Source organism: Rattus norvegicus, chromosome 11, assembly GCF_021556685.1.
Source record: "Rattus norvegicus strain SHRSP/BbbUtx chromosome 11, alternate assembly SHRSP_T2T, whole genome shotgun sequence".
In the NCBI taxonomy this organism is placed as follows: Eukaryota; Metazoa; Chordata; class Mammalia; order Rodentia; family Muridae; genus Rattus; species Rattus norvegicus.
In genome coordinates this window covers 46,472,144-46,500,125 of record NC_141544.1, presented here as the reverse complement: position 1 = coordinate 46,500,125, position 27,982 = coordinate 46,472,144, and the positions used below count along the sequence as shown (strand labels likewise).

Sequence of the window (27,982 nt, the reverse complement as noted above, 5' to 3'; positions counted from 1 at the left end):
AGGCGTGGTGTGTGGCCTGGAGGCCCGGGTTTGTTAGCTGCTGCGGAAGATGTGGAGTGAATGATATCGGCTTGGTCCTGGGCCGAGACCCTGGGCCGCTCTGTGGCGTGCGGCCATCACTGGGGTCCGGTGGCGAGCAGGGGACAGGGCTGTAGTGGAACTGCGCGTCCTCGTGTGCCACTCGTGGGCTCCTGAACGGACTTGGTGTCCCGCTCCAGACTGACTCATAAAGCAAGTCTTCCTGCCGAGGTAGATTAAAACTGCCTGGGCGGCTTGGCGGCGGTCCTTTTCTGCCCTCGATATATATATATATATATATATATATATATATATATATATATATATCTGTGTGTGTGTGTGTGTGTGTGTGTATTTTTAAATCATTTCCATTGGTGTAGCTCATGTTAAATAGGTGTAAGTTACTTATGTCACTTTAGTATTCGTCTATACGGTACAGGGTAGGATGCAAATAATAAAGGCTCCTTTTAGGAATGCTTTCCTAGGCAAGCGCTTTTTTTTTTTTTTTTTTTTTTTTCCGGAGCTGGGGACCGAACCCAGGGCCTTGCACTTCCTAGGCAAGCGCTCTACCACTGAGCTAAATCCCCAGCCCCTTAGGAATGCTTTCAAATAATGTTTTTTAGGTCGTTTTGTTACAGAGTCATGCTATTCTTTTTTGCTCAGAGACAGGGCCCAAAGGGTTTTATCTTACGTTATGTATATAGGCGTGTTGCCTACCTGTATGTCTGACCACCGCATGCGTGCAGTGGTGGGAGGCTAGAATAAGGCTTTGGATCCCCTGGCAGCGGAGTTACACATGTGGGTGCTAGGAACTGAACCCTGATCTTCCCCAGGAGTCCCATGCGCTCTTAACCACGAAGAAAGACATCTCCATCTTTTAAATTTGAATTTTCTTCAACTTTAGTTTTACTCAGTATGTCTTGTATCGTTTTAAATGTTAACATGTATCTTCCAAGAACGCTCAAATTTGCTTCTGTTAATTTCTACAGTTGGTCTACACTGCTGTCTGTTCTCTGGATCTTTCCTTTTTGGCCTTTGAGAGGCTAACTTGCAATGGAGCAGTCATTTTACGTCTTCTGGTCATCTCTGGCTTGCGCTCTCTTTAGTCAACTGCAAATGCTCATTTATACTGACCTTTGGATACTGGTGTCTAAAAATCCAGTTTCACTGGGTGGGGCCTTTTTTTTTTTCCTAGCACTTCTGAGCTGATTGGTGCTTTATAATGACCGTGTATTTTTTGTATTTAAGGTTATTTTATCTGTTTGAATGTCTTGCCTTCATTTTCTTCTGTGTACTGTATGTGTACTGTGGCCTCACCCACTGAGCTGTGTCTCCAGTCCCTGCATGTTATTAAGCACTGTCAAGTAGCAATGTACTAAATGGTGACTAGCATTGAGCTGTGCAAGTCACCAGAGGATATGTCTAGGAAATCAGCTGTGAGAATTTAGTCGGTAGGGCCTCCAGTTGGTTTTCTTTGGTTTTTTTAGAGCAGTGATTCTCAACTTTCCTGATGATGGGATCCTTAAATACAGTTCCTGATGATATAGCGACCCCAGCCATAAAATCATTTTGCTGTTTCATAACTAGTATTTTTGCTACATTATGAATCATAGTGTACATATTTGATAAAAGAATATCTGATAGGTGATCCCAAAGAGGTTGTGACCCACAGGTTGAGAACCACTGTTTTAGAACCCCATCCCTACCCCAGTGGGGGACTTGTTACTTCAGGGATCCCGATTGAACACTAGATAAAAACGTTTAGCATTCAAAGCGTTTAAGAAAAGGATTTTTTAAGGTTGGGGATTTGACTCAGTGGTAGAGCGCTTGGGTTTGGTCCCCAGCTCTGAAAAAAAGAAAAGAAAAAAAAAAAAAGAAAAGGAGTTTTTTTTCTTTTTAAAAATGAAAACGTGGGGCTGGAGAGATGGCTCAGCGGTTAAGAACACTTACTGCTCTTCCACAGATCCTGAGTTCAATTCCCAGCAACAACATGGTGGCTCACCACCATCTGTAATGGGATCTGTTGCTTAGAAGAAGGTGTGGCTGAAGACAGTGACAGTGTACATTGTGTGTGTGAGTGTGTGTGTGTGTGTGTGTGTGTGTGTGTGTGTGTGTGTGTGTGTAAAATAAAGAGATATTTTAAAACAACCCTGAAAACATTCACCAAAATAAGTACTTGTGCATTCAAAGGTGCCAAGGTCTTCAATTCTTATCCAGCTGGAAAGTGAGGCAGCTTCTCATTACTCTCCGTTGAGCGGGACACAAGAGGCTCCGTCCTGGGTTAGCATGCAGAGACGGAGGGGAAGAACAGAGAGGGTGAGGAGGCGACGTCGAAGCTCTGGCTCAAGAGGAGGTACAGGCTGCCTGGGAGGAGCTCTGTGTGGAGGAGGCACTCCTCACAGCACTTAATGGAGTCCTTGCATGCTGTGAGAGGATCAATGTGTTTGCCTCATTGTTTCTACTGCATCCTCTGTGGCTCTTCCCTGGGTTTATGCTTCTGTTTGTCCATCCCTTTGCCTGCTTCTGTTTGTCCATCCCTTTGCTCTGGCCTCTCTCTCTGAGTATAAAGCATCTCCGATTGATGGTCTTGTCCTCGGCCTGGTGGATGCTGCCTTTTTATGCCTTGTTTTCTCTGTGTCGAATATCTGCTTTTTGTTCTGGTTCTCCTTTAGTGTTCTCTTTTATATTAAATTGGTATTTTAATTTCTAGTTGTTTTTTCACTATATGTTTAATCAATATTAATTAATTTATTTTTATCTTATGTATACTGGTGTTATGCCTGCATGTATGCCTGTATGAGGGTGTTGGGTCCCCTGAAATTGTAGTTATAGACAGTTGTGAGTTGCCCTGTGGGTGCTGGGAATTGAACCAACCTCTAGAAGGGCAGTCAGTGCTCTCAACCACTAAGCCATCTCTCTAACCCGTTCACTATATATTTTTATATATTTTCTGGAGACAGAGTTTCATTGTGTAGCCTTGGCTGGGCTTCTACTCATTATATAGACCAGGCTAGTCTTAAATTCACAGATGTCTACCTGCCTCTGCCTCCTGAGTGCTGGGGTTAAAGGCATGCTACCACGCCTGTGTTAATAAATATACACGCACACACACCCAATTACTAACATATTGATAGTTTCAAGTCTTTTTTTTTTTTTTTTTTTTTTTTCGGAGCTGGGCAAGCGCTCTACCACTGAGCTAAATCCCCAACCCTGATAGTTTCAAGTCTTAGCTATCCATTCTTTATTAGTTTGAACCATGGTCTCACTATAGCCCAAGCCCTGAATTTACTAGTAGCTGGCTAGCCTTGAACTCCTGGTCCTCCTGTTTCCCAAGTGTTGGGGATGAAGGTGTGTGCCACCATGCCGAGTTCATCCATCTTGATCAGAATCTGTTGTTTCAGTTTGAGCTTGAGTTACCTTCACTGAATGGCGTGTACTGACTAGCTTAAATAGAATGACTTGTGGTAGAAAGGTTGAGAAATGTAACATCAAGGTCTGAATAACTTGGTTCCTGGAAGGGGCTGTCTGCCCAGCTTGTGGCTAGCTTGGTTCTTACCCTGTCCTCAGGTGGCAAGGAAGTCTCTGTTCTTTCCACTTTTGTTGGAAAGGGGTGCCAGTGGTCAGGTCTGTGGCCTCATGCACCATAAGTGCATGCTGCATCACTGAGAAATACCCCCTCCTAAGGCCACCAGTCCCATCATGGAAGGACCACCCTTGTGACTTTAACCCAGGTTATGTACCTCAGGGTCCATTTCCAAATATCCCCAGAGCCTCGACGTATAACGAGAAAACATAAAATCTCTGTGTCATGTTTATGATGTGTCCCTTGTTTTCAGCAGTGCTTATAGCTTTAGATGTATGTGTACATTATGGATATACATGCATCATATCCCTAAACATACAAATAAATGTTTGGATCTGTGAAGAATTTCACAGTAATAGCATTTTTGGAATTTGAGTTTTTGGTTATTACTAGTATGTGGAAATACAGTTAACTTTTTCCATATTGATTTGTATCTTATTTGCTAAGCCCATTTGTCGTCTTAGTAGTTGTTTTGATGTCTTCTCAGTTCATGATTGTGCTTAACGTCTTCTGAAAATAATTTTTCTTTTCTTCCTATTTGGTGTTTTGATTTATTTCCTGTATTATGCTGGTTAAATAGTTGTTATACCTTGCCCTGCTCTCGATCTTAGGAGGAAGTCACTTAACTTTCACAGTTGATGTGGATTGGAACAGTGCTGGGATTTGAACATACAGCTACAGACATTCTAGCCCTGGGTTATAGCCCCCCCTACCCCGCCCTGCCCCACCCCGACCCACCCAACTGCCTTGCCTCACCTCACCTCACCCTGCCCCGCCCACCATGCCCTGCCATTCCCCACCCAACCCCATCCTGCTCCGGTCTGTCATGCCCCCTGGGTTTTCTGTTACATGTTTTTATATGAGTATGGAAGTTTCCTTCTCTCTTCATTTGCTGGTAATGTTTACCAGACCGATATTAGATTTTATCAGATGTTTTGTGCATGCATTGAAGTAATGGTTTAGGGAATGGAGTTTCTGTTTAGCTTGTATCATCTTCAGTTTTAGCGAGATTTGTTCCCTTTATGATCTGCCTGTCTGAACCGCTTCAGCAGATTTATACCTTGAAATGCTGGCCTGCTGATCCAGTGGTGTTAATCGTGCTATATCCTCTTCTCTCCTGATCAGTGAATGAGAGCTGCAGATCTGAATTTATAGAGCTAAGAAAATGGCTGAAAGAGAGGAAGTTTGAAGATACAGGCTTATTAGTACCTGCCTGCTTTCCAGGTGAGAGTCATGGGGAAGGAGGGGTGGGTCATTTCGGGAAACACATCTGTATATTGGGATTCCTAAGTCACCATTTGTGTGTACTCTACCTGACTGTCTGAAGAGAGGGGGTGCATGGAAAGACATGGCAAACGAGAAAGAAAAAATCGACGTGAAGAAGGAGGAAGATAAAATAAGGGGAAGCCACGGGCCAGGTGTAGCAGCGGACACCCTTGTCCCCGACACTTGGGAGGCAGAGGCAGGCCAGTCTGTGAGTTTCAGGCAAGCCAGGGCTATGTAAAGAGACCTTGTTTCAAAAAATATAAATAAATAAAAAAACAGAAAGGGAAAATAATGAGGGAAAGACATAAAGTCTTATGCATGGTGGGTGTCATCTGAGCCCACACGATCGGCAGGATCGTACGTAACAATCAGGGTCTGTGAACAAACCTTGGAAAGTGTTCATCTTCATCTGCACTCATCCCGATTAGGATGGCCACCATCAGCAAAACACCTGGCACGACTGCTAGTGATGACCTTGAGGAACGGATTCCCTGGTTTACTGCTGGCGGGAATGCAGATCCGCCAGCTACTCTGGAAAGCAGCAGGGAGACTCCTCAGAAAGCTAACAGTGAATCCCCCATGTCACTGAGCTGTATATAGCGCTTGGCATATGTCCAAAGGACTCAACAGAACAGGACTCAGCCTTGTTCACCACTGCTCCATTCACAGGAGCCAGGGAATGAAAACAAATGTCCTTCTCGGAGGAGCGGGCAATGAGGTGTGGGCGTGCGCACAGTGGGATTCCACTCAGCTGGGAAGGAAATGGAACGTGTGAAATGTGCAGGGACATGGATGACCCTGAAGAGACCCGGTGAGGTGACCCTGACCTGGAAGGATAAACGGTGTGTGCTCTTCTCATCTGTGGTCCCCAGCCTCAAAATCCTCCCTCATAGAAGAGGCCACTCTTCACAGCAGCCACCACAGAACCCCGCAGCCGGACACAGTGCAGAGGTTGACAGATCAGGACAGCCCAGCCCTACAGGAGCATCTACGTCACAGCATCTGCGCTCAGGAACATCCCTGAAGGAGGAGTGTAGGAGCTAGTAGACCAGGATATCTGCGGTGAAAGTCTCTCCTAGAGATGGCTGCATAAACAAGACTGGAACAGCAATGCCAGCGTACGTGTTAACAAGGAAGGGGTGGAATGTCGCGGGTCCCACTCTAGACAAAGAACTACAGGCAGCTAAAGATGCTGGGAGGAGACATTGCCTCTCCCAAGGATGAGCTTCCTTACTGCGTAGCCAGTACAAGAGGTAAAGAAGTTACAGAAGCCTGTGTTAACAGCTTAGCAGAAGTTTGGCTATCCCTGGAACCTCGGCCTGAGGGAAAGACCTTGCCTGAGGCCTCCCATCAAGCACTGTGTACTGGTCGGATGTTCCACCACATCCCTTGAAGTGGTCGGATTTGGGGGACTGTGTGCACAGGTGGGTCTGTCTCAGGCACAGCATGTAGTTTTCTGAGGATGAGTCATGTGGCAACCAACCAGTTGAGTTACTTTTTCTGTAGAGTGTGTGGCTCCAGGAGAGGAACTCTTAGTGGGGGCGTCAGTAAACACTGTCCCTTAGGTAGTTTGGATCTGCTTTACTCATGGAGGAGCAGCTCTGTGGGCTTCCTGTCATCCGCACAGAAGCAGGTTAACATTTCCCTCTGGAATTTGATAGCTTCTTGTGGGGGCTAAGTTGGCATTAGTTCTGAATCAGTTTCTTAGGACTTGGGCAGTGTACCAAGGACATGTGTGGCAGACAAGGCCACGGGTGGGTTGAAGGTAACTACAGAACACACCAAGATGCTTTTCCAGAGGACTGGGGCACAGCAGGGCATGCCGCGTGCAACCATAGCCCTAGAAGTACATGCTGTTGGCTCCTCCCTCTGGCCACTCGGTAGCTTCATTTGGAAGACATTAACTTCTTACAGCTCTCAAGGTAAATGGCTTCCCAGTGTCTCTGGCGACGTGAGATGGTACTCATGAGGATGAGTTAGTCACACGTGGTGACTGAGCTGCAGGCTGAACATTGATCGACAGAGGGTTTATAGGGGCAGAATGTTTGGCCAGCGTGAACTGTGGATGCATTCAGGGAGGCAGAGGGCTTACAGGTGACAAGGAAGAGTTGCACCGTTGCTCTGGACAGTATCCCCAGGACAAGAGGAAGAGTGTGCATCTAGAGCTCGGCAGATGACTGCTGGGCATCCTCCCATGATGTTTCTGAGGAGTTTTCTGTGTTTGTTCCTATCGTAAGACAGTTACTATGAAGAATCTCCTCTTCCCTGGCTCCACTTGTCAGGCCCAACACCCATTTTGTTTCTGAGGACATTCACAGGAATGTCACCTGGAATGCCAGCCAAGGGCGGGATCTTCTTTGTGTCTCCACGTACCAAAGGGTGAGCATAAGTTACGTTCCTAGGTCAGCACATGGAGTTCTCCACCAGCCATTGGGAGAATAATGCGAGCATCCTGTGTCAAGGTCTTTAGGTCGTGACCGGACCCATCTTTACTCAAGGAGTGTAAACCACACAGAGGCCAGGTCACTGTCCAGAATAGCCTTCTGCTCCCCTGGGAGAGGCCAAGAGACGCTGTTGAGTGTGTAAGGGGGTCTCCAGGGTCTGCAAGGTGCAGTGTGTTTACCCTCCATGGTTTGGTTCTTCTAGGAACAGGAAGAGGGCTGATGAGCAAAGCGTCGCTGCAGGTGAGGACTTTTCCTTCATCCCGGAGGCCCAAGATGGATCCTGCTGCTGTGTGTGTGCGTGTGTGTGGTGTGTGTGTGTGTGTGTGTGTGTGTGCTGCTGGGTGTGTGTGTGCGCACATGCATGCGTATGCTCGTGTGTGCATATGCACAAGCTTGATCACATCAAGTGAATTAAACCTGTAGCCATTTCTCACTTGACAAACAGGTGTGTTTGGTTAGGATTATGCCTAGGAACCTTGAGTTTTCTGTGTGACAGACACTGCTGCTGACACAGTTTGCAGTTGATGGGACATTAGACAAGCATGGAGAGGACAGACGACCTCTCCTCAGAGAGCCTGTGTGCTTCCAGCTTCCTGTCACTCCCAAAGCCTCTGAGGGAGCCAAGCAGGGGCACAGGCTTCCTGCCTCTCCTAAGGATGGGCCAGCCTCAGTGGCTTTACAGGCTGTTTGCCACCGTACAAACTAGTGCAACGTTCACAGCCTTTGACACTTTGAAAGTTTGAAGTCTAGTTAAGATCCCACCTCCAGGTGTGTGCTCCCCTGTTCCCCGGCTGCCTCTCGGCCTTGGCGCTCTTCTCCCTGAGTGCAGGGACTCTGTGGCCTTGGTGTGCAGCCTCGACTCTGGGCATGAAGACCCTCCACAGAGATGTCATCTCTAGTCTCTGGTGGCCCTTACCCTATGGAACCTTGACTGGTGGTCATCCTCATCTGCTTGTGGCACTCTGGTTCCTGACTGTGAAGCGGGTCCATACTCTGAGGCAGCTGCAGAAGCAGGGGTGGACAGGGCAGCACCAGGCTGTGATAAGAGGACTAGATGGCTGGACAGTTGGTGGAGAAGGATGGCAGGACCATGTGAGAGCTGGTGGAGAAGGACAGCAGGACGACGTGACAGCTGGCCCTGAGCCTGGCTGCAGCTCTTCAATTGTCTACCACACCTGCCAGCTAAGGGTGCTGGGCCTCCCTGGTGTGCTGTGTCCACACAGACCACGCAGAGGTGCCGGGATAGTTAAATGGTGTGCAGCAGTGTTACGTTATGGGTGCGTGGTTAGAGCCCTTCCAGCTGCTCCCTGCTGAAGGATACCTAACAGCCCTTGGACTCAGCAGCTGAGCAGAAGCAAAAGCTTCTGTAGGCTTTCTCCAGCTTGCTCAAGTGCAGACCCTTCTTCCAGTGCTCTGGGCAAAGACAACTAGCCCGACAGCTTGTATTGTGAGTGGTGAGTCCTTCACAACTTCTCCATGGTCTCACAGACCTTATGCCTCAGACCTAATATTATGCTTTCCCATGGTGAGAATGCTAACACTGGCAAAGAATTCAAGTACAGCTGCTGTGGAATGAAGAAGTGTTACCCTTGACTGGCTCATGAGAACCTGGTGCTTCATGTGAGGGTGTGAAGAAGCACTGCGGGACTCTCTTCAGAGCTGGCATACTTGTGAGGAGTGTGGCCTACCAAAGCTGAACATCACGTCCCAGGTGCTCAGAGTTGCTGAACATTCTTAGTTCAGATCTGCCTTTCTGTGGAGGATGACAGTGTCTCTGATGGCAAGTTCAGGAAGCTTCCAGGCTAGGTGTTCCGTGGAGGCAGAGGCAGGTGATTCAGGAGTTAAAGGCCAGTCTGATCCACACAGTGAGTTTTAGGTCAGCCAATGCTATCTACATAGTGAGACTCAATCAGAAAAATAAGTAATTAAATAAATAAATCCTTCAGATTACTTGGTATTTCTGTCTTTTCACAGAAAATAATAGTTTCTTTTAGGGTCTGGACACTTTAGGTAAGAAATGACCCTTCCCTGGAGCAGCTCTATTCAGGAGAAATCCATTCAAGGAAATGGCGCCTCATGCACGAGGTGAGCACTTCTACTGTGCATTAGAAACCTCACTGAGGTAGAATCTCATTTGAAATGACCCTTGTAAAGGTGGATTATCAAAGTACAGCAATGGTGTGTAGGCTAATGAGCTGAGGGACTCTACCCATCATGCTGAGCTCTTTCTTTTCCTTCAGGCAACACTGCTATAGATCATAGTGTTATAAGTGGGAGTGCAACTTCAGACAGTCTGCAGGCGTCCGTGTGATGAAGAGCTGAGGAGAGGGTGAAGCGAGGCAGACTATGAGACATGTTTGCTAATAGTATAAGACATTTAAACACATCGTCAATAATTTTCTTTAGCTTCTAGGTAAGCCTTGCAAGACTATTCTGACTCTGCAGACCTGTTTGAGGTGTGCAGTAAGGAAAGGAGAATGTGGTAGATCCAGAGAGTTCTTCCGACTGTTACTTAGTTGTCCTTTTTCGTAGACTTCCATTTTTATATTTGTTGTGAATATATAAAGTGTATCTTTTGGTGGTGTGAATTATTTTTTTAAAGTACTTTATGCTGGCTGATTTAGTTTAAATCTTTGTTACAGTAAACAGCATTTTTGAGACTGAGAAAAACAAGTTAAATGTTTTCTTATTCCAAAAGAGAAGAACCAAGGCATAAAAACACATCATACTTAATCCAACCTGTCTTGCATTGTACCTCCCAATTCTGCATCCTTGTCTGGCATCTGGAGCTCACTCGTGATCTTCTGGGCTCTGGCATCCGTAACACACAGCTTGTCTTGTAGGCTGAGGCAGCTCCACTCTACACCTGCTGCTGTTCTTGGTGGTCACCTCATGGTCCTGACATCTCCAGGATACCGGGATCTCCTCTGCAGTTGAGGCTGCACCTTCACCAGTGACCTCTCCTGGCCTCTGACATTGCCAAACCTCAGTTTCTCTTCATGGCCCCTTCAGTCCTGGCATTTCCATTGCAACAGAGGCTGCACCAGTGGCTCTCCTGAGTCTCACAGTGCCAACCCTCAACTGTTCTTCATGATCCCTTCAGACCTGACACATTGTTAACCATGTTCTGCTGCCAGCTCGGTGTGCAGCTTGGTTCCCCCACTGGACTTAAGTCCCAGAAGTTTTCATCTCCTGATGCTGGCCTTTCATAATCAGAGCTAATTTTTAAGCCCGTACTAATCATCATTGACTGTTCTGGTAAAGCAGAGGTTTCACTTCCACAGATTCTTAATATCTCTCATGTGAATGGACCTAGTACAGTCTTTGCTTCTCTCTGCAGTGTTGCAAGCCAGAGCTGCATTGTCTGCACTGCGGGGTTCTCGGTATATATAATGATGGGATCCAGTCTCAGGTCGTTTGCAAAGCTGAGGTGTCCTAAACTCTACTTTCTCTTTGGCAAGGAGGGCCAGGTGATTATCTCACTGCCTGAGAGCTGTCTGCTCACCACGGACACTGTGATCCGAAGCTCCGTAGGGCCCTACATTAAGAAGTAAGTGACCACTCCTTGCACCTGGTTCCTGTCAGTGCTGTGCACAGGGCAGGAGGACCCAGCTCTTGGCTAGCCGAGAAATACTTAGTACGATTGAAAGGCTTATTCTCTTCCAGGTTTGTTCTTGGTTTGGTGTGATCTGTATTGCCAAGGTTTTCTAGGCTGCCTGGGTGTGAGCCCTGTCCCCTATTTACTAGAAAGTAAGCATGGAATGGGGTGGTGTTCGTGACAACAGTGTAGCCATTTCCTTCTACCCTAGAAAGCCTGGCAGATGCTAGTTCACCACCCCAGGTTCACCCTATCGTACCAGCTTGGCTTCTTCAACTTTGAGCGGATTTGACACTAGGGAAGAGAGTTAGTTAGGGATGGAAGAGAGCAGGTGCTGTACGTTGAGAGCCATGTTCTGGGCATGGTAGTGTCCTGAGGGCAGAGTGAGGGAGCGCCTCAGGGGAAGTGCTTTCTACATTTGGCTCAGAGGTGGTGCTGATCCTCAACTCAAGTGGACACCCCTCCCCCAGCTCTCTATGAACCCCCTTCTCCCAGCTCTCTGTGTACCCCTCCCCCGGCTCTCTATGAGCCCCCTCCCCCTGACTCTCTATGAACCCCTCCCCCTGCTCTCTATGAACCCCCTTCTCTCAGCTCTCTGTGTGCCCCTCCCCCAGCTTTATGAACCCCCTCCCCCATCTCTCTGTGAACCCCCCTGCTCTTTATGAACCCCTCCCCCTGGCTCCCTGTGAACTCCCTCTCCCTGGCTCCCTGTGTGCCTGTGCAGATGTGAGGATGCTTGAGATTGCAAGTACAATGTGTGTGGTAACATGGGATTTGGGCTTTGAAGAACTAACGGTCATGTATCCAAGTCTGTCTGTGCATAGGGACTGAATTGTGAGTAATTATTCAGCAGCTACATAATCTGCATTAGAACCTGGGAGTTTAGGGATAGAAGCTTGAGGATTCCCTCAGTTCATACTAAGCAGACACAGTTCTGTCGTGGTGGCGTTGTCCAGCAGGACATCCAGCAGCGGTGGGGATGCCTCCTCCTGTATTCAGGAGTCACAGACGCATGGAGTAACTGGAACTCGCCTTGTGCTACTAAAGAATGTGTCTTAAGCACTGCTTAGCTGTAAAGAGTTTAAATTTAAATAGTTGTGTATTGGATGGTACAGCGCTCTGTCTTTCTACCCTCTGTACCCCTGTGTTACTTATCTTTACAAGGGGAAACCCAGAGGCTTCCTTCCAATAGGAGAACCAGGCTGGAAACAAGTTGGATTTTTTTTTCCAATTAGCAACAATCGCACCTTGGATAAACCTCACTGGCTATGATACTGCCACTGTGCAAAGCTGTTTTTTTTTTTAACCAAAGTGACTCTTACCTACTAGTCCCAGAAGGGGTGGCTCTGGAGAGGTGCAGCCCAGGAAAGGTGCCTGTGTCTTGGTTGGAGAGTTGACAGATTGAACACAGCCTCTCTGATGCAAATCAGACCATTGGAGTCCACACTTTAATTCCCCCAATTTGTCTTTTTATTTTACAAGGTGGAAGCCTCCGGTGTCTCCTCTGCTGGCTTTGTGTACCTTTTTGGTCTCAGAAAGACATGCAGGCAGTCATTCCCTCTGGAAGTCTTACCTGGACATTTTACCCAAGTCATATACCTGCCCGGTGTGCTTGGAGCCAGAAGTGGTGGATCTTCTTCCGGGACCTTTGAGGGCGAAGGCGGAAGAGCAGAGAGCCCGCGTGCAGGATTTGTTTGCCTCCTCTAGAGACTTCTTCTCTACCCTGCAGCCTCTGTTTGCAGAGTCTGTGGACAGCATTTTCAGCTACCATGCCTTCCTCTGGGCCTGGTGCACAGTGAACACCAGAGCTGTGTACCTGAAGTCTAGGAGGCAGGAGTGCCTTTCCTCAGAGCCGGACACGTGTGCCCTTGCTCCGTTCCTGGATCTGCTGAATCACAGCCCACATGTCCAGGTGAGAGGCTGGCTTGGAGAGGTGTCCGTTGTTACAGGATCCCGCCATGTAGAAACAAGGGTTTTAGTCAAGGGTGGAATGAATGGTAGTGGAGGTGTAACCTGGGTCAGGTAAATGTGCCGGGCCACTGCATGTCTGCACGGCGCTACCTCCCAGGCCTGTGGCCCCTGTGCTGATCGCTGTCTTTCATCGACCCAGGCAGTGACACAGGGCACATAGAGGACATGTGAAGCTGGACACTGGGACTCAGTCAGTGTCATCATCATCCCCCCTCACCCGCCTTTCCACTTTGATTTTATTGGTGTGTTTGTGGGCGTTTGTAACTCAGTGATCTAAAGATGACCATAAAGAACCACAGCTACAGTTGGGGGGAGCCTGAGGGTCCTGAGCTACAAAAGACCTTTATTGTCTTAAAGGACTATAAACAAACAAATCCTGTGGTCAGGACTGCACAGTTAGAAGTGAGTCTTAGACTGTCGTAGTTTCTTCCCTTAGGCTGTCTGTGACAGATCAACTCCTGTTGATCTTATGTGACCAGAGTCAGATGTCATGCCTGGTCATTTTTAGAGTTCGTGACTAGAGTCCTCCCTTACCAGGAATGAAGGAGGGAACAGGCGGAAGTGCAGGAGTCAGATTCCCTACCCACAGGAGACTCATGGCCAAGCGCATCACAACTGCCTCAGATTGAAATTACTGTGGTAACTTGGTGAGCCTTTTAGACCTGTGTTAAAAGAGAAATCACATACCTTTCCCTGCAGGTGAAAGCAGCATTCAACGAGAAGACCAGGTGCTATGAGATTAGAACAGCCTCTCGCTGTAGGAAGCACCAGGAGGCGTTCATCTGCTACGGTCCCCATGACAACCAGCGGCTGCTCCTGGAGTATGGCTTTGTTGCCTTTGGCAATCCTCACGCATGTGTTCCTGTCTCAGGAGGTTGGAGTGGCCGATGGTTATTTCCTATTGTAATGGGAGTGCCCTCATAGGCAACATTCACTTTTCTCAGGCAGAGCCCGCCTGGCCTTCCTGATTGGAATTTCTGTTGAAGTAAAATCAGCACAACTGATTGATACTGATTGATCAGATCATTGGGTGATGATCAGATTGATCATCAGAGTGATGAACCAGGACGGTGGAGTGGAAGATTGCTGCTTAGCTGATGAGCATGCTGGGAGGAATCTTTGTTCTGAGGTGTCATTGTTGCTGCAGGTGGAATACGCCTGTCAAAAGGAGTAGAAACGTCCTAAGCACTTATGCAGAAGCAGCTAAGCCTTGAGCAAGCCGTTTGTGAGAGATTTCATTGCCCAGCGTGTATTCGAGGCATTTGTATAGGCTAGGATGAGTGTAGGCACTCTGATGAGATGCTCTCTACCTTTGTAGGCAGAATACCAACTGTGCTTGAGAGTAGAGATAGAAGGGCCAGACTGGGGCAGTGATGTGCTTCAGTGGAAAGGTGCTCACCACAGAGCGTGAGGACCCTACGGGGTGGAAGGAGAGAGCTGGCTTCTGCACTTTGTCCTCTGACCTTCCGTACGTATGTGGCACACTCCTAGCACATCAACATATGTAGTGACATCTCTGTAAAGAAAAGTGAGAGTGGGGGCTTATCCAGTGAGTTAGAAAGCCGGCTTTGAGATTGGCCTTATTCAGAGTCCCTGTAGCTGCCATACGGTGGCTCTCACTGTAAGCAGTTGCCGGGTGAACCCATCGAACAACTACTATATTTAAAAATGGGGTAGGGCCTGGGGTGTCTAGCATGTGCAGGCCCTCCCTGAAAGAAAAGGAAGGCTTGCTCTTGTCAGAATTACACCCCAAATCCCTGCTACTTTTTCTTTATAAGACACAAAAACACCTCAAAACACCTTCTATCACCTCAAAAACAAAAGATCCATTGCTTTCTCCAAAACTGTTGGCCAGTCTTCCCGGTTCAGGTTGTGGCTGCGGTCACTGGTGCATGCTGAATCTGGCTTGTAGAGCAGTATTGCCATCCTCCCCACATTCTGAGGCAGCCTGTTCCTGGCTGTTTCCCAGCGGGGGCTCTGACCTCTTCCTCATAGGCTGCTGAGGTGCCTATCGGCAGCTGGAGCCTCGCTTCAGTCTTCAGCCTTGGGAACCTCATTGCTTTTCCGGGACCTGAGATCTCAGCGGGTCGCCCTTAAGAGGACACTTGGTGTGAACTAGGAGACACTGATTACCCTGGGAGGCTGGTGGGAGGGAAAGTGGGCTGAAGAAGAGGGGCGTGGGCTTCATCTGGATCATATCCTAAGTCTCTGCTGTTTCTCTCTCTTTAATGTAGAGATGCTGCTCAAGTACCTCCCGCCAGCCGATAAGCAGGTGCACAAGAAGCTGTCCATCTTGGAGGATCATGGCTTCACAGGGTAAGTGCTGTTCTGTCTAGAGTTGTCCCGTCAGGGACTTTCCATGGGAATGCTCCTGCTCCGGTTTCTGTGATCCTCCTGCCTCTGTATTGGCTGACAGGTGAGTGTTTAAGATCTTAGGCTGTAGTAAAGTTGTGTCTATTGTCCTAGACACTGAAGGGGCGGAGTACACTTGCTTGAGCTTGTGAGAGTCAAGCCTCATACAGTCCTGTGCGTGACCCAGGCCAGGGTCAGGTGGGATGGTGCCGCACAGTCACAGGCCATGCTGGTCCCTAGCAGAACCCATCGGCAGGCATCATGGTACACATGAGGGGCGAGCTAGACAAGACTCCCACACTCACCCTTTCACGTCTTCTTTTCTGGATGATAAAATCCGTTTGGGTAAGAGCGACAGTGGCTGCGTTTGCTTGCTCTCCTCGTTCATTTCACTGTAAATGTGTGATGTAGTTGTTACCAGGCCTCTTGCTGTGGTCCCCTAAACCAAGTTCAGTGTCTTACTGAAAGTGATTGGAAATGGCTTTTAACCTTGTCTAGTTAGGGTTACTAGTGCTGCGGTGAAACACGGTGGCCTTTAAAAGCAAGTCTGGGGCTGGAGAGATGGCTCAGCAGTTAAGAGCACTAACTGCTCTTCCAGAGGTCCTGAGTTCAAGTCCCAGCACCCACATGGTGGCTCACAACCGTCTGTAAAGAGATCCGATGCCCTCTTCTGGTGTGTCTGAAGACACCTACAGTGTACTTATATATAATAAATGAATAAATCTTAAAAAAAAAAAAATCAAGTCTGGGAGGAGAGGGTTTGTTTGGCTTGCACTTCCACGTCTTAGCCCATTATTGGAGGAGTCAGGACAGGGACTCAAGCAGGGCAGCAACCTGCTGGCAGGAGCTGATGCAGAGGCCGTGGAGGGTGCTGCTCATGGCCTGCTCCTTGCGGCTTGCTCTGCCTGCTTCTTATAGAACCCAGGACCTCCATCCCAGGGATGACTCCACCCACATGGGCTGGGCCCTCCCCCATTGTTCATTCATTAAGAAAATGCCCTGCAGCTGGATCTTAGGGAGGCATTTCCTCAATGAGATTCCCTCCTTTCGGGTGACTCTAGCTTGTGTCAAATTGACATAAACTAGCCATCAGAGCCTTGACAGTCAGAGCAGATAGATAACATTTGTGTAGCACAAAGACTGTTGTTACCTTAGCTTCACTTGTAGTAGCCTCAGTCTACTTTTCTCACCCCTGTGTGGAGGTGACCTAACATTGTACCTGTTCAAAGCCACTGCTAGGTTTCTTAGGTGTTTGCCGCGGAGTCATTTCTAAGTGACACATTTGGTGTTGCCTGCTTTTCTCCTGTAGAAATTTGACGTTTGGATGGGATGGACCATCTTGGAGGTTGCTCACAGCTCTCAAGTTGTTGTGTCTGGAAGCCGAGCGGTTGTAAGTTTCCCCCGAGTTACATACAAGCTGTACCTGCTTCTTGATAAAACTGAAGGGCTTTTCTGTAAGATAAGTGGGGTAGAAGAACCCCAGTGTGGGCGTGAATTTTGCTGAGGGGCTGCCAATCACGTATGTCTCTAAGCTGCCTGTCAGACTGCTCTGGTCAGTCCAGGGCTCCTCCAGGCCCAGGATGGATTAGGACAGAAGCTTCCAGCTTGCTGCTGCTAGGTATGCTGGGCAAGTGTCCTGCAGTGTGTATGAACAGGCCCAGCACGCCACCCCCTCGAGATACCTGCTGTCCTTACAGCATTTCTCACCATTGCCTCTGGGGACTTAGAAGCAAAGTTTCTCCCTGTCCTAATACCAGAAATGGACTTTACTCTTGGACAGCACAGATTTGCACCAAGGGTCACTTACTTGGGAATTAGATTTTTAAAAGAGAATTGCCCATGATAGAATAGTGTACTGTGCCTCCTTCCTCATACTGTTCCCTAGAGAGCCCAGGAAGGTCTGTGGCCAGCCTAGCGCACAGCATGGGGGCAGGAAGGGCGTGGCTCCTCACCATTCTTATCTTCCTCCCACTTCTCTTCACCCTGCTGTCCCAGTCACTCACTGTTCGTTTGGCTTGCTCTGTGTGGGCCCTGTGGGAACGAGATGTGCATCTCCTTTTCAGGCTAAAGCAGCCACTGCTTATGGAGGTCACCCTAGACTCATGTGAGTGACATGGTGGGTCCTAGCTGACGGGTGTGTGTGGCACCTTTGCCTCTGCTTTGCCTTGTGACCGGGACCTTTACCTTCCCAGTTTTGTTTTTTTGAAAGGGATGGTGTGTTTTATTTGTAGGGAATTATGAAGACTAAATTAGATATTCATTATAGATGACACACTCAAGTAAACTGTAACCCTTGACTTTCTTGTGTGATAAGTCACATCCTGACATTTGTGCTGTCAGTTTTGGGGCAGATGTTTGACTGTTACCGGAGGTGTCCCGTTGGGGATATCTGTTTGCCGTGTACCCTTAATTTGCATATTCAGCAGCTGTTTGACCTCCTGCTTCTAAGCCACTTCCGTGCCCACCCAGATTTCCTGCCTCCAGTCGCTCCTCCGTCCTTTCTTCCAAGTAGAGGGACTTGGCATTGATCCCCTTCTTGTTCCAAAGTCTTTGTCTCCCTGGTTGTTGTCTTGACAGTCCTGTGGTCTTTCAACTGCAGAATACTGACTTCATCTTCCCAAAGCCCTCACTTCTGCAAGCTGAGGCACCATAAGTGACTCACTTGGGTGTGAAGAATGGCCTGGCTGCAGACTCCTTCCATTTTCAGGGCATTTGGCAGTGATCTGTGTCCCTGTTGTCACCGTTTAGGAAGAACTTCCCCTTAAAGGTGCTTGCAGTGCCTTGGCTGCGGCCAGAGCCCGGCTTCCTGATCTGTGTTTCTGCCTCTTCAGTCACCTGTACACCAGACCCAGGGTTGTCATGAAAGTAGAGTCCAGTCCTTGCTAGCCAGGAGCGGACTAGCTGGCCCTCTGTCTGCTCTTGGCTCCTCTTCTCCTGTGCTGGTGGCGTCCACTCAGGAGCTGAGCTGAGCGACGGCACAGGGTTGGGAGATGCGCTTCACTGTGCTCAGGAAGACGGGACGTGCTTGTGTGTCATGCTGCACAGTCAATGCTATCCCTGGGGACCTGGGGACCCGCTGAAATGACCCTGTCAAACATCTCTGTTCCAGTACGTCCTGGAAGAAGGTGCTCATTGGTGACGTAATCTCCGATAGGAATGAGAAGGCAAGCTTGGGCGTGGCCCAGAAAATATGCTCTGATTTCATTGCGGAGATTCACTCCGAGCTGCGCAAGGTGTGTGTCCTAATGCCCCCTGGGCACAAGGCCCCAGTCCTGAAGCCACTCATCACGCATGCTGTGGGAGTCTGAGGAACCCCCAGTGAGCAAATGCCTTAGAGTCTCGTTATCAGATTATAATCTGTGCTAACAGATTTACATTTTACAAGTTAGGTAACTGGTGCTGGGGAGCTGGCCTTGATGGTGACACACTTGCTGTGCAGGTGTGAGGACATGAGTTCAGATCCCCAGCACCCATGTGCAAGCTGGAATGGCAGCCTGCATGCCTGTGCCTGGGGCTGGGGATAGGCAGAGACCGCGGATTTAGTGGAACCAGGAGAATTATGAAGGCTCATTGGCTCGCTGGCCTAGTCCAAGTGCTGAGTTCCAGGTGCAGTGAGAGACCTTGACTCAAAGCAGTAGAGGTGGACAGCAATAGAAGCTGGGGGTCAGCACCCCCCTCTGGCTTCTCCGTGTGCACGCCCCGACCAGCACACCCCACTGCAGGTTTTACAGACAGTGTACAGCAATGATGTTTCCGTGCATGTACACTGTGGATTGCTTAACCAAGAACGAGAGCTCTTAGAGTATGTTAGAACAAGACACACAGCGTACGTCAACCTGAGGTCACATGCTGCTGTCCAGAGAGATCGCTCCCCTCTAGCTAAGTTCTGTCTCCTGACAGACATCTCCACAGTCTCACCTCCTTTTTGTGGTGCCCACCATTCTTTCTACAGTCCTAAGTAAGAACACGGAGGCTCTGGCTAATTTCATTTAACTTCGTGTCCTCCTGGCTTGTTCCTGATGTCACACGTAGGGTTTCCTGCTTTGTGTGTGTGTGTGTGTGTGTGTGTGTGTGTGTGTGTGTGTGTGTGTGTGTGTGTGTGTGTGAGACATTGGGATTTGAACCCAGGGCCTCACACCTATGCACATGCTCCAAACCCGAGCTCCATCACCAGCCCTTGACTCTGTTTTAGACTGTACCCCTTGTGTAAGTATACGCACATTTTCTTTATTCACTCATCATCTGGTACTTAGATTCATTATTAATTTTAGCCTCATGTTCTAGGAGATAGAAATCATTGTCTGATCTCTTAGTAATAGCGTTTCAAGAATTTTTTCTATGTGTGTTTTAATTTCATAATTTTTTGTTTTAATGAGAAATCATTTATAAGAAATATGATTATTAAAATTAAAAATTTTAGTGCACTTTTATGCTAAGTGAAAATAAAAATACAAAAGAACAGGTGCTGTCCACACAGGGGAGGATGGGTGCTGTCCACACAGGGTTTCCCAGAGCAGGCTACTCCCAGGGCGTGTGTGTGTGGTGGGGCACCTGGCTGGTACACTCATCCTCAGAGAGTTGTTTTCATTGAACAAATAATCTTGTAATCTGGAGGTGAATTGCAGCCATGGTTACTCCCTGTAGGGGTGGGGAATCCCACTTGGGGGGGGGGCGGGGGCAGGGGACTTATGGACTTTCAGTCTTATGGCCACTGACTACCTCAAAGCAGTATACATGGTAAATATTATAATACATTTCTATTATAATAAAACTTTGAAAATAACTTGCAGGTTTCTGACATGAAGGAAAGGAAAGGATCGCTGATAAGTCAGCTCTGTTTGGTGGAAGCTTTGCGGATGGAAGAGCTGCGGATTCTTCAGGCTTCTGCTGAGATCCTGAGTAGTTCGCTGGCCCCCTTGTCCTGAGTTCTCGGGATCACGTGGCCCCTCCCATGGAGGGTGCTCCAGCTGCATTTTCACTGAGGTTGGAATAAATGGATTATATGACATCATTTGCAGGCTTCGGACGGTTTCTGTTAAAGGGCGACGTGGTTAGTGTTTCTGCCCTGCTTCTCTTACACTAGTGAACTATGGGAGCGTCTCCATGTTCCCAGCCCAGCACGGGGAGCAGAGGTGGCTTCTAGGCAGTGAGGAGCCTTGGACAGACATGCAGTCTGAGTGACACTGGTCACTCAGGGATAAACAGCAGTGGGAAGGAATGGGTGTCAGTGATGGCTGTGGAGTGGGAAGCTGTAGGGTTTCCCGCCATCTTCCTTTTCAGTTCACTCCTTGGTTGTCAAGCTAGAGGCAGGGAAGGACCCTGAGCCACACAAGTCCCTTTCCTGGGTGGCCTTTCCATGTGGGACGCAGACCCTGTTTATTTCATGATTCTAAAGCAGGGTTAGAGCAGGCTTCCTGAGATGGTGGCCAGCCCCTTGCTCCCAGAGACTCTGGGAGGAGAAAGTCAGGAAGGCGCAGGGGCAGGTAGACGGATCCATGTGGAAGGTGGGGACCCAGGGCTATAAATACCCCAGCCAGTTTGTTTAGGGAACTTCTGGCCTCAGGCTTCTCCCATTCCCTGTATAAAATGTCTTCTGCTCCCTGTAGCTTGGCCTCTTGTCTTTCCTGGTGGTTCAGTTCTGTGTTCATTCCAGGGAGGGAACTGGGCAACCCCCTAGGCAACTGCTGACACTTTGTCGGTCCAGGACAGCTAAAGCCACATTTTGTCCCGTGCCTCATTTTTGTCTTTTCTCCCTTTGTCCCTTTAGGGTTCAAGAAAAGAGGCAGACATTTTAGCAGTCTGCGACCTTCAAGGACCCCGAATGGAATTAAGACTGACAGAGCTTTGGGGTTCCTCAGGCAGCCAGTGCTGCTGCCTGGAGTCCTCACTCTCTTTGATGTCCCTTCTTCCCAAGAGCTTGAGTTCTCTCTCTCCATGGAGCCCAGCAAGACAGTGGGTGCAAAGCAGGCGGGGTTCAAACAATATTTGACCCTCTTTCCTCGTACATTAGATGTAGAAGCTAACACGAAAATAGTTTGTGTTGGCTCGCCTTTTAAATACATTCGTGTGTGCAACGTGTGCATGAATGTGAATGTGTGTGTTCATGCCTGTGTGTGTGTGCATGTGCATGCATGCTGTGTGTGTTCTTACCTGTGTGTGCATGCCTGTGTCTGTATGTTCCATATGTGCTTATGGCGGTCAGAGGACAACTGGTGGGCATTGTGTCTGTCCTTCTGACATGTGGTCCCTGAGATTAAGCTCAGGATGAGAGGCTTGGTGGCAAGTGCCATCCCCCATTGAGCCCTCCTCCATAGCCATACTATTCAGCCTGCACTCCACCCCACCCCCACCCATGAGTGCTGAGGATGGACCCCAGGTCCTTGTGCTTCCACAGCACCTGGTTGTCTGGCCCCCTAACACATGGTTCTGTTTTTAACACCTGCAGTGTATCTCATGATAGACTAGGCCAGAGTTGGGCAAAATTTCTGTAGTGGACCAAATATGAAATATTTTAAGTTTTCAGGCTCTTAATCCTTGCCCTGGGTGTGTTGTAGACAGAATCAAGGCCATAGCAAGTCACCTAGCTTTGTTTTCAAGGACAGGTAGTGGGCTATAGTTTGCCTCTGTGCTACTTGAGAATTTCTTCTTCCGATCCCCCTTGGTAACTTAGTAATATTTTTTTTACACCATTCAAAATGAAAGCCCCTCAAACCTCAAAACTTTCATAGACACCATGTGGTTTTACTTGTTTTATTTCTACTTGTATTGTTATTTTTAACTTCTGGTTGAGGGTAGGGCTGCCTTGCAGGCTGGGCCTCTGGGTGCTCTTGCTCAGGGTAGAGGTGGCTGTCTAGGCCTGTGGTTCTGAGTCTGAAGGTCGCCAGTCTCAGGCTAGAAGGTCTGTAGTTGGCCAGCAGGAATCCTGCCTTACATGGCAGGTTAATGTCTGGTCACTTTGTCCCTAGAGAGAAAGTAGAACAAACACATGTTGGTTTCTTGGCCGGGAGCTACACCTGGGACCTTTGTCAGGAATGCTACAAGCTGGGTCGCATTTGTCCGCAGTTGTCGCACGTACGCATGTGTGTGTGCAGAGTGCAGAGTTCGAAGGAGCTCCCAGGTGATCTCTGCCTGTGCTGAGTTTGAAGACTAGTGATGTGGAATTCTGGAGGAGTCCTGCATGCTTCCGAGTCCTTTTCTGAACTATTGACAAGTGACATCCAGCAAACTCCACCTCAGATCCCTGTGTAATTTGCCTTGAGAGTGATATGAAGCAAGTCTTCTCGGTGGATTCTGCTTGCGAGGACCAGGGCTAAATGGGACCTTGGCATTATCTTTCAGAGCCCTCATTTGTGGTGGAAGCCTCAAGAGTTTGAGAAACACTCTCTGGGCATCCGTAGGTTTAGGCTCAGAATCCATGTCTTTGCCAGTTTTGATGGGTTTCCCCCTTCCTGCACCCACCTTCAGACTGTATGGTCTAGATGCCCTTCTTCAGGAGTCCCTGGGACCATCTGGAGCCAGGAAGCTGTGGGAGGAGAAAGAGAAGTGGTGCCCTCCACCCAAGAAAGGGGGCTGTCAGTCTGTGCCGTCTCTCAGTTTTCACAGTATGAAGGACCAAGCAGCTTCTTTTAGTGATACAAGCTCAGGCATAAAGTCACAAGTGACCTGGTCTACATCACACTCCGAGATCAAAACACAGCATAAAGTCACAAGTGACCTGGTTCTCACATCATACTCCGAGATCAAAACCCAGAAATGTCTAGTGTGTTCTCTCTCTCTCTCTCTCTCTCTCTCTCTCTCTCTCGTGTGTGTGTGTGTGTGTGTGTGTGTGGTATAATGGGCCACACAGAGCCTTCCTCACAGTTACTGGGACAGTAAACAATTTCAGTCCAACTCAGGGAGGCTCTAAACTCCTTCAGAGGGAGGTCAGAATGTGGCTGCAGACGAAGGTCAACCCCAAGGGGGTGCTCTGACTGCAGAGGCATCTTTGGTCAGTCTCTGAAACCTGTTTTGTTATTTTGCCTCCAAGATCTTATCTGTACATCAGATTCCCACTAGCATCCTCTAAGGTGACGTAGATCAGTCCTGAAGAGGAGTGCTAGGGTGTGGGGGCCATTAAAGCTCCCAGTGTTTAGCTGTCTGCAGTGTCCTCTCTGAGCCTCTGGGATACAGGAGCAAGCTGCTGTAACTTTCCCAGCTGGACCGTCCTGGTTTCAAAGACCTTCAACTATAATAGTTTTGGATGAGAGAAGAGAGAGGCTATTATTACACAATCTCTTAACTAGTAGCATTTGGTGCTGGGTAAAGAGGCTTCCAGTATACAAATAATATACTTGATATTTTCTCAGGAGACTACCTCTCGAAGTTCACGGATGCAGTCTTGAGTCATTCCATCTTCGTACACGAGGTGGCGCCAGAGGACTGTTGCACTAAGAAAGCCGCTAGAGCTTTTGGGCTCTTACCAATTCAAGTCACCAAAGGTTTTCCTCCTAGTGCTCCCCATATTAGCAGGACGCAAATGAGGCAATACGGTTCCGTTTTGCTTTTGGGACAAAAGTCAGATGGTTACGTTCCTTTTGGGAAGCAGTAACTATTTGACCAGCGATGTGTGGGAGCAGATGAAGTTCAATTCACCGATATGAAGCAGGGGCTTGGCCAGTATGTGGGGTGAGTTCAGGGTGGGGAAGGGGCCAACCTTGTTGCTCTAAAGATGAGCCTTAAGTAAATGAATGATGTCTTCAGCCTGCAGAGAAGGACCAGGCAGACACTAACTTCCTAACTGAGAATTTAGACACTACTCGAAGGACAGGCAAACATAAGAGCTGCCTTTAAGGGGCTGACTGGACCACCCACACAAAGTCCTCAGGGCCTCAGAGGGCCTCATCCGGTAGATGTTCCTAGAAGGATGCATTTTGTGGAGAGCTGGAAAGAATCTGTTTCTGCAGACAGATGACTTGGCCTTAGTTAGGGGTGTGCTAGATCTGAGGACCGACCTTCAAGGTGTTCTTGTCTTTTCTGTCTATAGGCAGCTGACAGACTGCAGATCACTGTGGGCTGACTTAGTCCTACCTCACCCCGGCTTCATACCATTGGCCTCAGAAAAAAACAAACAAACAAACAAAAAAAACCCCATGGCTGGCCGAGCTTCCTGAACTTCTGTTGTTACCTGCTGTCATGTCCTGGATTTACTGTGCTGAATGGGGAGCTACTGTCATGTTTTTTCCCTCTTGGTCCTCTCCCTTCCCTCTCTCCTGTTGATTTTGGTCCTTGGGCTTTCCGTATGGTTTGTTTAAAGGCACAGTGATCTGATGAGGCCCTTTTCACAGCACTGGGATCCTAACTAGAAAAGTGTACATTACCTCTTCCTGATTGGAGCAGCCTTGCTGGTTGCGTCTGGGAGTCAGCTCTTACTTTAATGGCATTCAGTTGGTGAAGCCAGTGGTTTTGACTGCTTTCATTCTAGCACTCCTTAGCCCGGGTTGGGAGTCCTGGCTCACCCACACACAATTGGTGGGCAGTTTTCAAGGGAGCTCTTTGAAAGAAGACAGTATTTCTGATACCGGTAGGAGGGACGCGGTACAGTCAGTGGACACTGCTGGCCCTGTCTTTGTCCTTTGAGTGTACCACAGAAGGCTCTTGTGTCTATACAACCTGCCATGCCCAGGAGAGGTAAAAGTCTGAGCTGCAGGCGAGTGACTGGCCCCAGGGGTTTGTGTGTATTGTATGTAGTGCCCAACTGAATCTATAGTTTCTGCATCTGAGATTCAATCAACCTTGCATCGAAAATTATTTTGTTTTGCTTTCTGCCACTGTGGTAAAAACACTAACCAAAAGCAACGTATGGGGGGCAAGGGTTTTACTCCACCTTATACTGTCAGGTCACAGGATCACTGAGGGACATCAGGACAGGAACCTGAGGCCGAACTGCTTGCCATTCACAAGCATTGTCTCCAAACTGGGAGCTCACTCCCATCCAAGGACGCACAGCAGGACACAGGGAAGCATGCTGTATGCTGGCTTCCTGTCTGGCTTATGCCCTGATAACTTTCTTGTACACACAGAATTACCTACCTAGGGGCGGTACAGCTTGTAGTGACCTGGGCCTTCCTACACCAATCAATAACCACGACAGTCTACACAGGTCAGTCTGATCTAGGCAATGCCTCAATCCCCGCTTTCCTCTCAGATGACTGTGAGATGTGTCAGGTCAGCAGTGAGTGGTAACTAAGTCAACAGCACACCTATTTATACAGCGTTAACGCTGCACTAAGCTTTAAATAGCAAAGACGATTTAAAACACACACGTGTGGGCGATTTGCAAATTGTTTGCCATTTTGTGTGAGGGGCTTAGTATCTGCAAGGGGATCCCATGGATGCTGGGAAGTAGCTTTACCAGCCTTGTGGGTCGGTCCGTGTGTCCATCAGTAATCCATTCAGACATACTGTGGCTCCCCTAAAGGGGGAGGGGCAGCTCTGCTTAGAGGACTCCGAGTGGTAACAGTTATGTCTTGGGGCATAACTGATCCCAAATATGGCTGGTAGGATGGGCTGAGGCCTCTGGGCCATCACCCTACCATGCACGTGCTCAGGAAGTTGGGCTGCAGGTTCACGGACTGCCTAACACAACACTTGAGTTTTACCTCCATCCTCTCACAAAGCTGTCCCTTCTTTGCCCACAGCCACTGAGTGGAAGGAGATGCACAGGCTTCTTGTTCATCCAGTCTTTCCCCTGGCTGCTCTCTGCTGCCCTTCGGTGCTTGTGGTCAAGTTTCACTGGATTCTTTAAGAGTGAGGGACAGGGAAGATGGTGAGAGCCAGGAGTGGGGCTGGCTTTGTCTTTGTTCTGTCTGTAGGTACTGGGGCTTCTGGGAAGGAGGGAGGGAGGGAGGGAAGGGAGGAGAGAGGGCCTGAGCACTCTGAGGAACCAGACAGACGCACCTCCAACACTGTTGGGCCTTTTCTTTCTCTGGGCTTCAGTCCACTCTGCGTGTTCTGACATGTCCACAGCTTGCAAGGGGAGCTGCAGACAGCTGCAGACACGCTGGCTGGCCAACCTCAGGGTATTGTTTTCAGCTATTAGCTCATGGTGCAGAATGAGGGCTTGGTGGCCCTCTTTGTTTGTGAACCTCTTTTTGCTCTGCAAAAGGGGAAGAGAGAACACCGTCAAACAAAAGTCAGCTCAGAACCCCAGATCACACGGGACCCGTCCCAGGCAGGAAGTGAGGCCTCACTGGGAACGTGTAAGTTACAGTAAGTTCTCAGCAGACTGAAAACCCTTTCATCACGTTCTGTCTCCCTGCCTCCCAACTCTTTTACTTCATCTACGACATCGCTCAAGCACAAATGGCGTTTGTCAGGGGTAATCGGCCAGCCCCGGAGGCTGTGTTCAAGGCTGCCTAGATGGAGTATCTCAAAGCAGTTGTCCATGTTGAAAGAAAACATTACATTTGATCTTCCTGGAAAATGATTTCTGCAGACACCGTGTGTGTCTGCGCTCTTTAGCCTTCTAAGCCCTTTCTACCTGGGGTGGGGGTGGGGCCCGCAGGAAATGGCAGTTCGCAGTTAATTTTACAGTACGTCTGCAGAAACCAGGGCAATGAGAAGCCATCTGAAACACAACCAAGGTTTGTTTTTATTAGCCGACTGACGAACCTGAACAGGTGTGCAGGTTGTTAAACGTTGAACGGCAAGCTCATGCTTCACTGTGTCTACAGGGATATTTATCCCCCTGGATGAGGTAGATATAAGGACGGCTGCAGCCATTCATGAGACGGTGTCTCGCCTACACTTGGCGCCCTCTGTAGACTACCCACCTCTCAGATGCACGGCATCCAGGATACAGACAGCCAGGGGGACCCATCGATGCAACTGGGCAAAATGCGACTCTACTGTTCTTGTTTCAGTATTTCTTTTTCATCTAGCTGAAACAGGGTAGAATCATTTTGGAAGAGGAACCCCAGTTGAAGAATTGTTGGCTCCATCAGATTGACCAATAGGCAAGTTTGTGGAGCTGTTGTTTTCTCCATGTATAATGGATGTGGGAGTCCTGCCCACTGAGTAGCGCCACTCCTGAGCAGGGGCTCCTTAGTTGTATAAGCAAGGTAGCCCAGCAAGCTGGGGGAGTAGGCCAATAGTCAGCGTGCCTGTGGCTCCTGCTTCAGCTCCTGGCCAGGTTCAGGCCCACTTCCCATTTACAATGTCTGTCAGCTGTAAGTCGAAATAAGCCTTTTCCTCAAGTTGCCTGTATTCATGCACAGGGACTGAGACTGTGGGTTGAGTCAGGACTGGGCCCCTGAAACCTGTGGTCACGTGATCCATTGTATGGAGAGTTTCCTCTGCTCAGGACTGGAGTATGGTTCAAGTCAGAAACCTGAGGTGGAAGTTCACACAAGCAGTGTAAATGTGTCATCTTCCATATCCTAGTGCATGTATGCTTATGTACATGTGTGTTTATGTGCATGTGTGCTTATGTGCATGTGTTTATGTGCATGGGTATTTGTGTATGTGATTGTGTGTGTGGGTGTTTATGTGCACGAGTGTTTATGTGTATGAGTGTTTGTGTGCTTGGATATCTATGTATGTGTGTGTGCTTATGTGTGTGGATGTTTGCTTGAAGTTGAAATAGTTTAGTGGCCAAGGACACTAGAGGACTGCACTTGCCACCTTGTGTCTCCTATGGTTGGAATAATTCTTTGATGTTATAGAAAGCACTAGACCTGTTTTTACAAATAAAGTACCCCCTAATGGACAATT

The 27,982-nt window shown here is 48.5% G+C and overlaps 1 protein-coding gene and 1 pseudogene across 16 annotated transcripts; one reads left to right on the top strand and one right to left on the bottom strand.

The window, feature by feature from the left end:
• Positions 1-26: 26 nt before the first annotated feature.
• On the top strand, positions 27-27,980 carry Setd4 (SET domain containing 4). Of its 16 annotated transcripts, none has more exons than XR_015632598.1 (13): positions 27-249; positions 2,209-2,334; positions 4,727-4,825; positions 7,514-7,551; positions 10,773-10,861; positions 12,392-12,821; positions 13,580-13,701; positions 14,199-14,348; positions 15,115-15,196; positions 16,542-16,622; positions 18,342-18,465; positions 20,023-20,215; positions 21,000-21,263. XR_015632598.1 is itself a non-coding variant. In XM_087575448.1 (11 exons), exons 4-11 carry the CDS (start codon positions 7,531-7,533, stop codon positions 20,155-20,157), a joined length of 1,137 nt encoding a protein of 378 aa, XP_087431574.1. In that variant the 5' UTR covers positions 27-249; positions 2,209-2,334; positions 4,727-4,825; positions 7,514-7,530; the 3' UTR covers positions 20,158-20,243.
• On the bottom strand, positions 12,049-12,201 carry LOC120095803 (U4 spliceosomal RNA; annotated as a pseudogene).
• Positions 27,981-27,982: the final 2 nt, after the last annotated feature.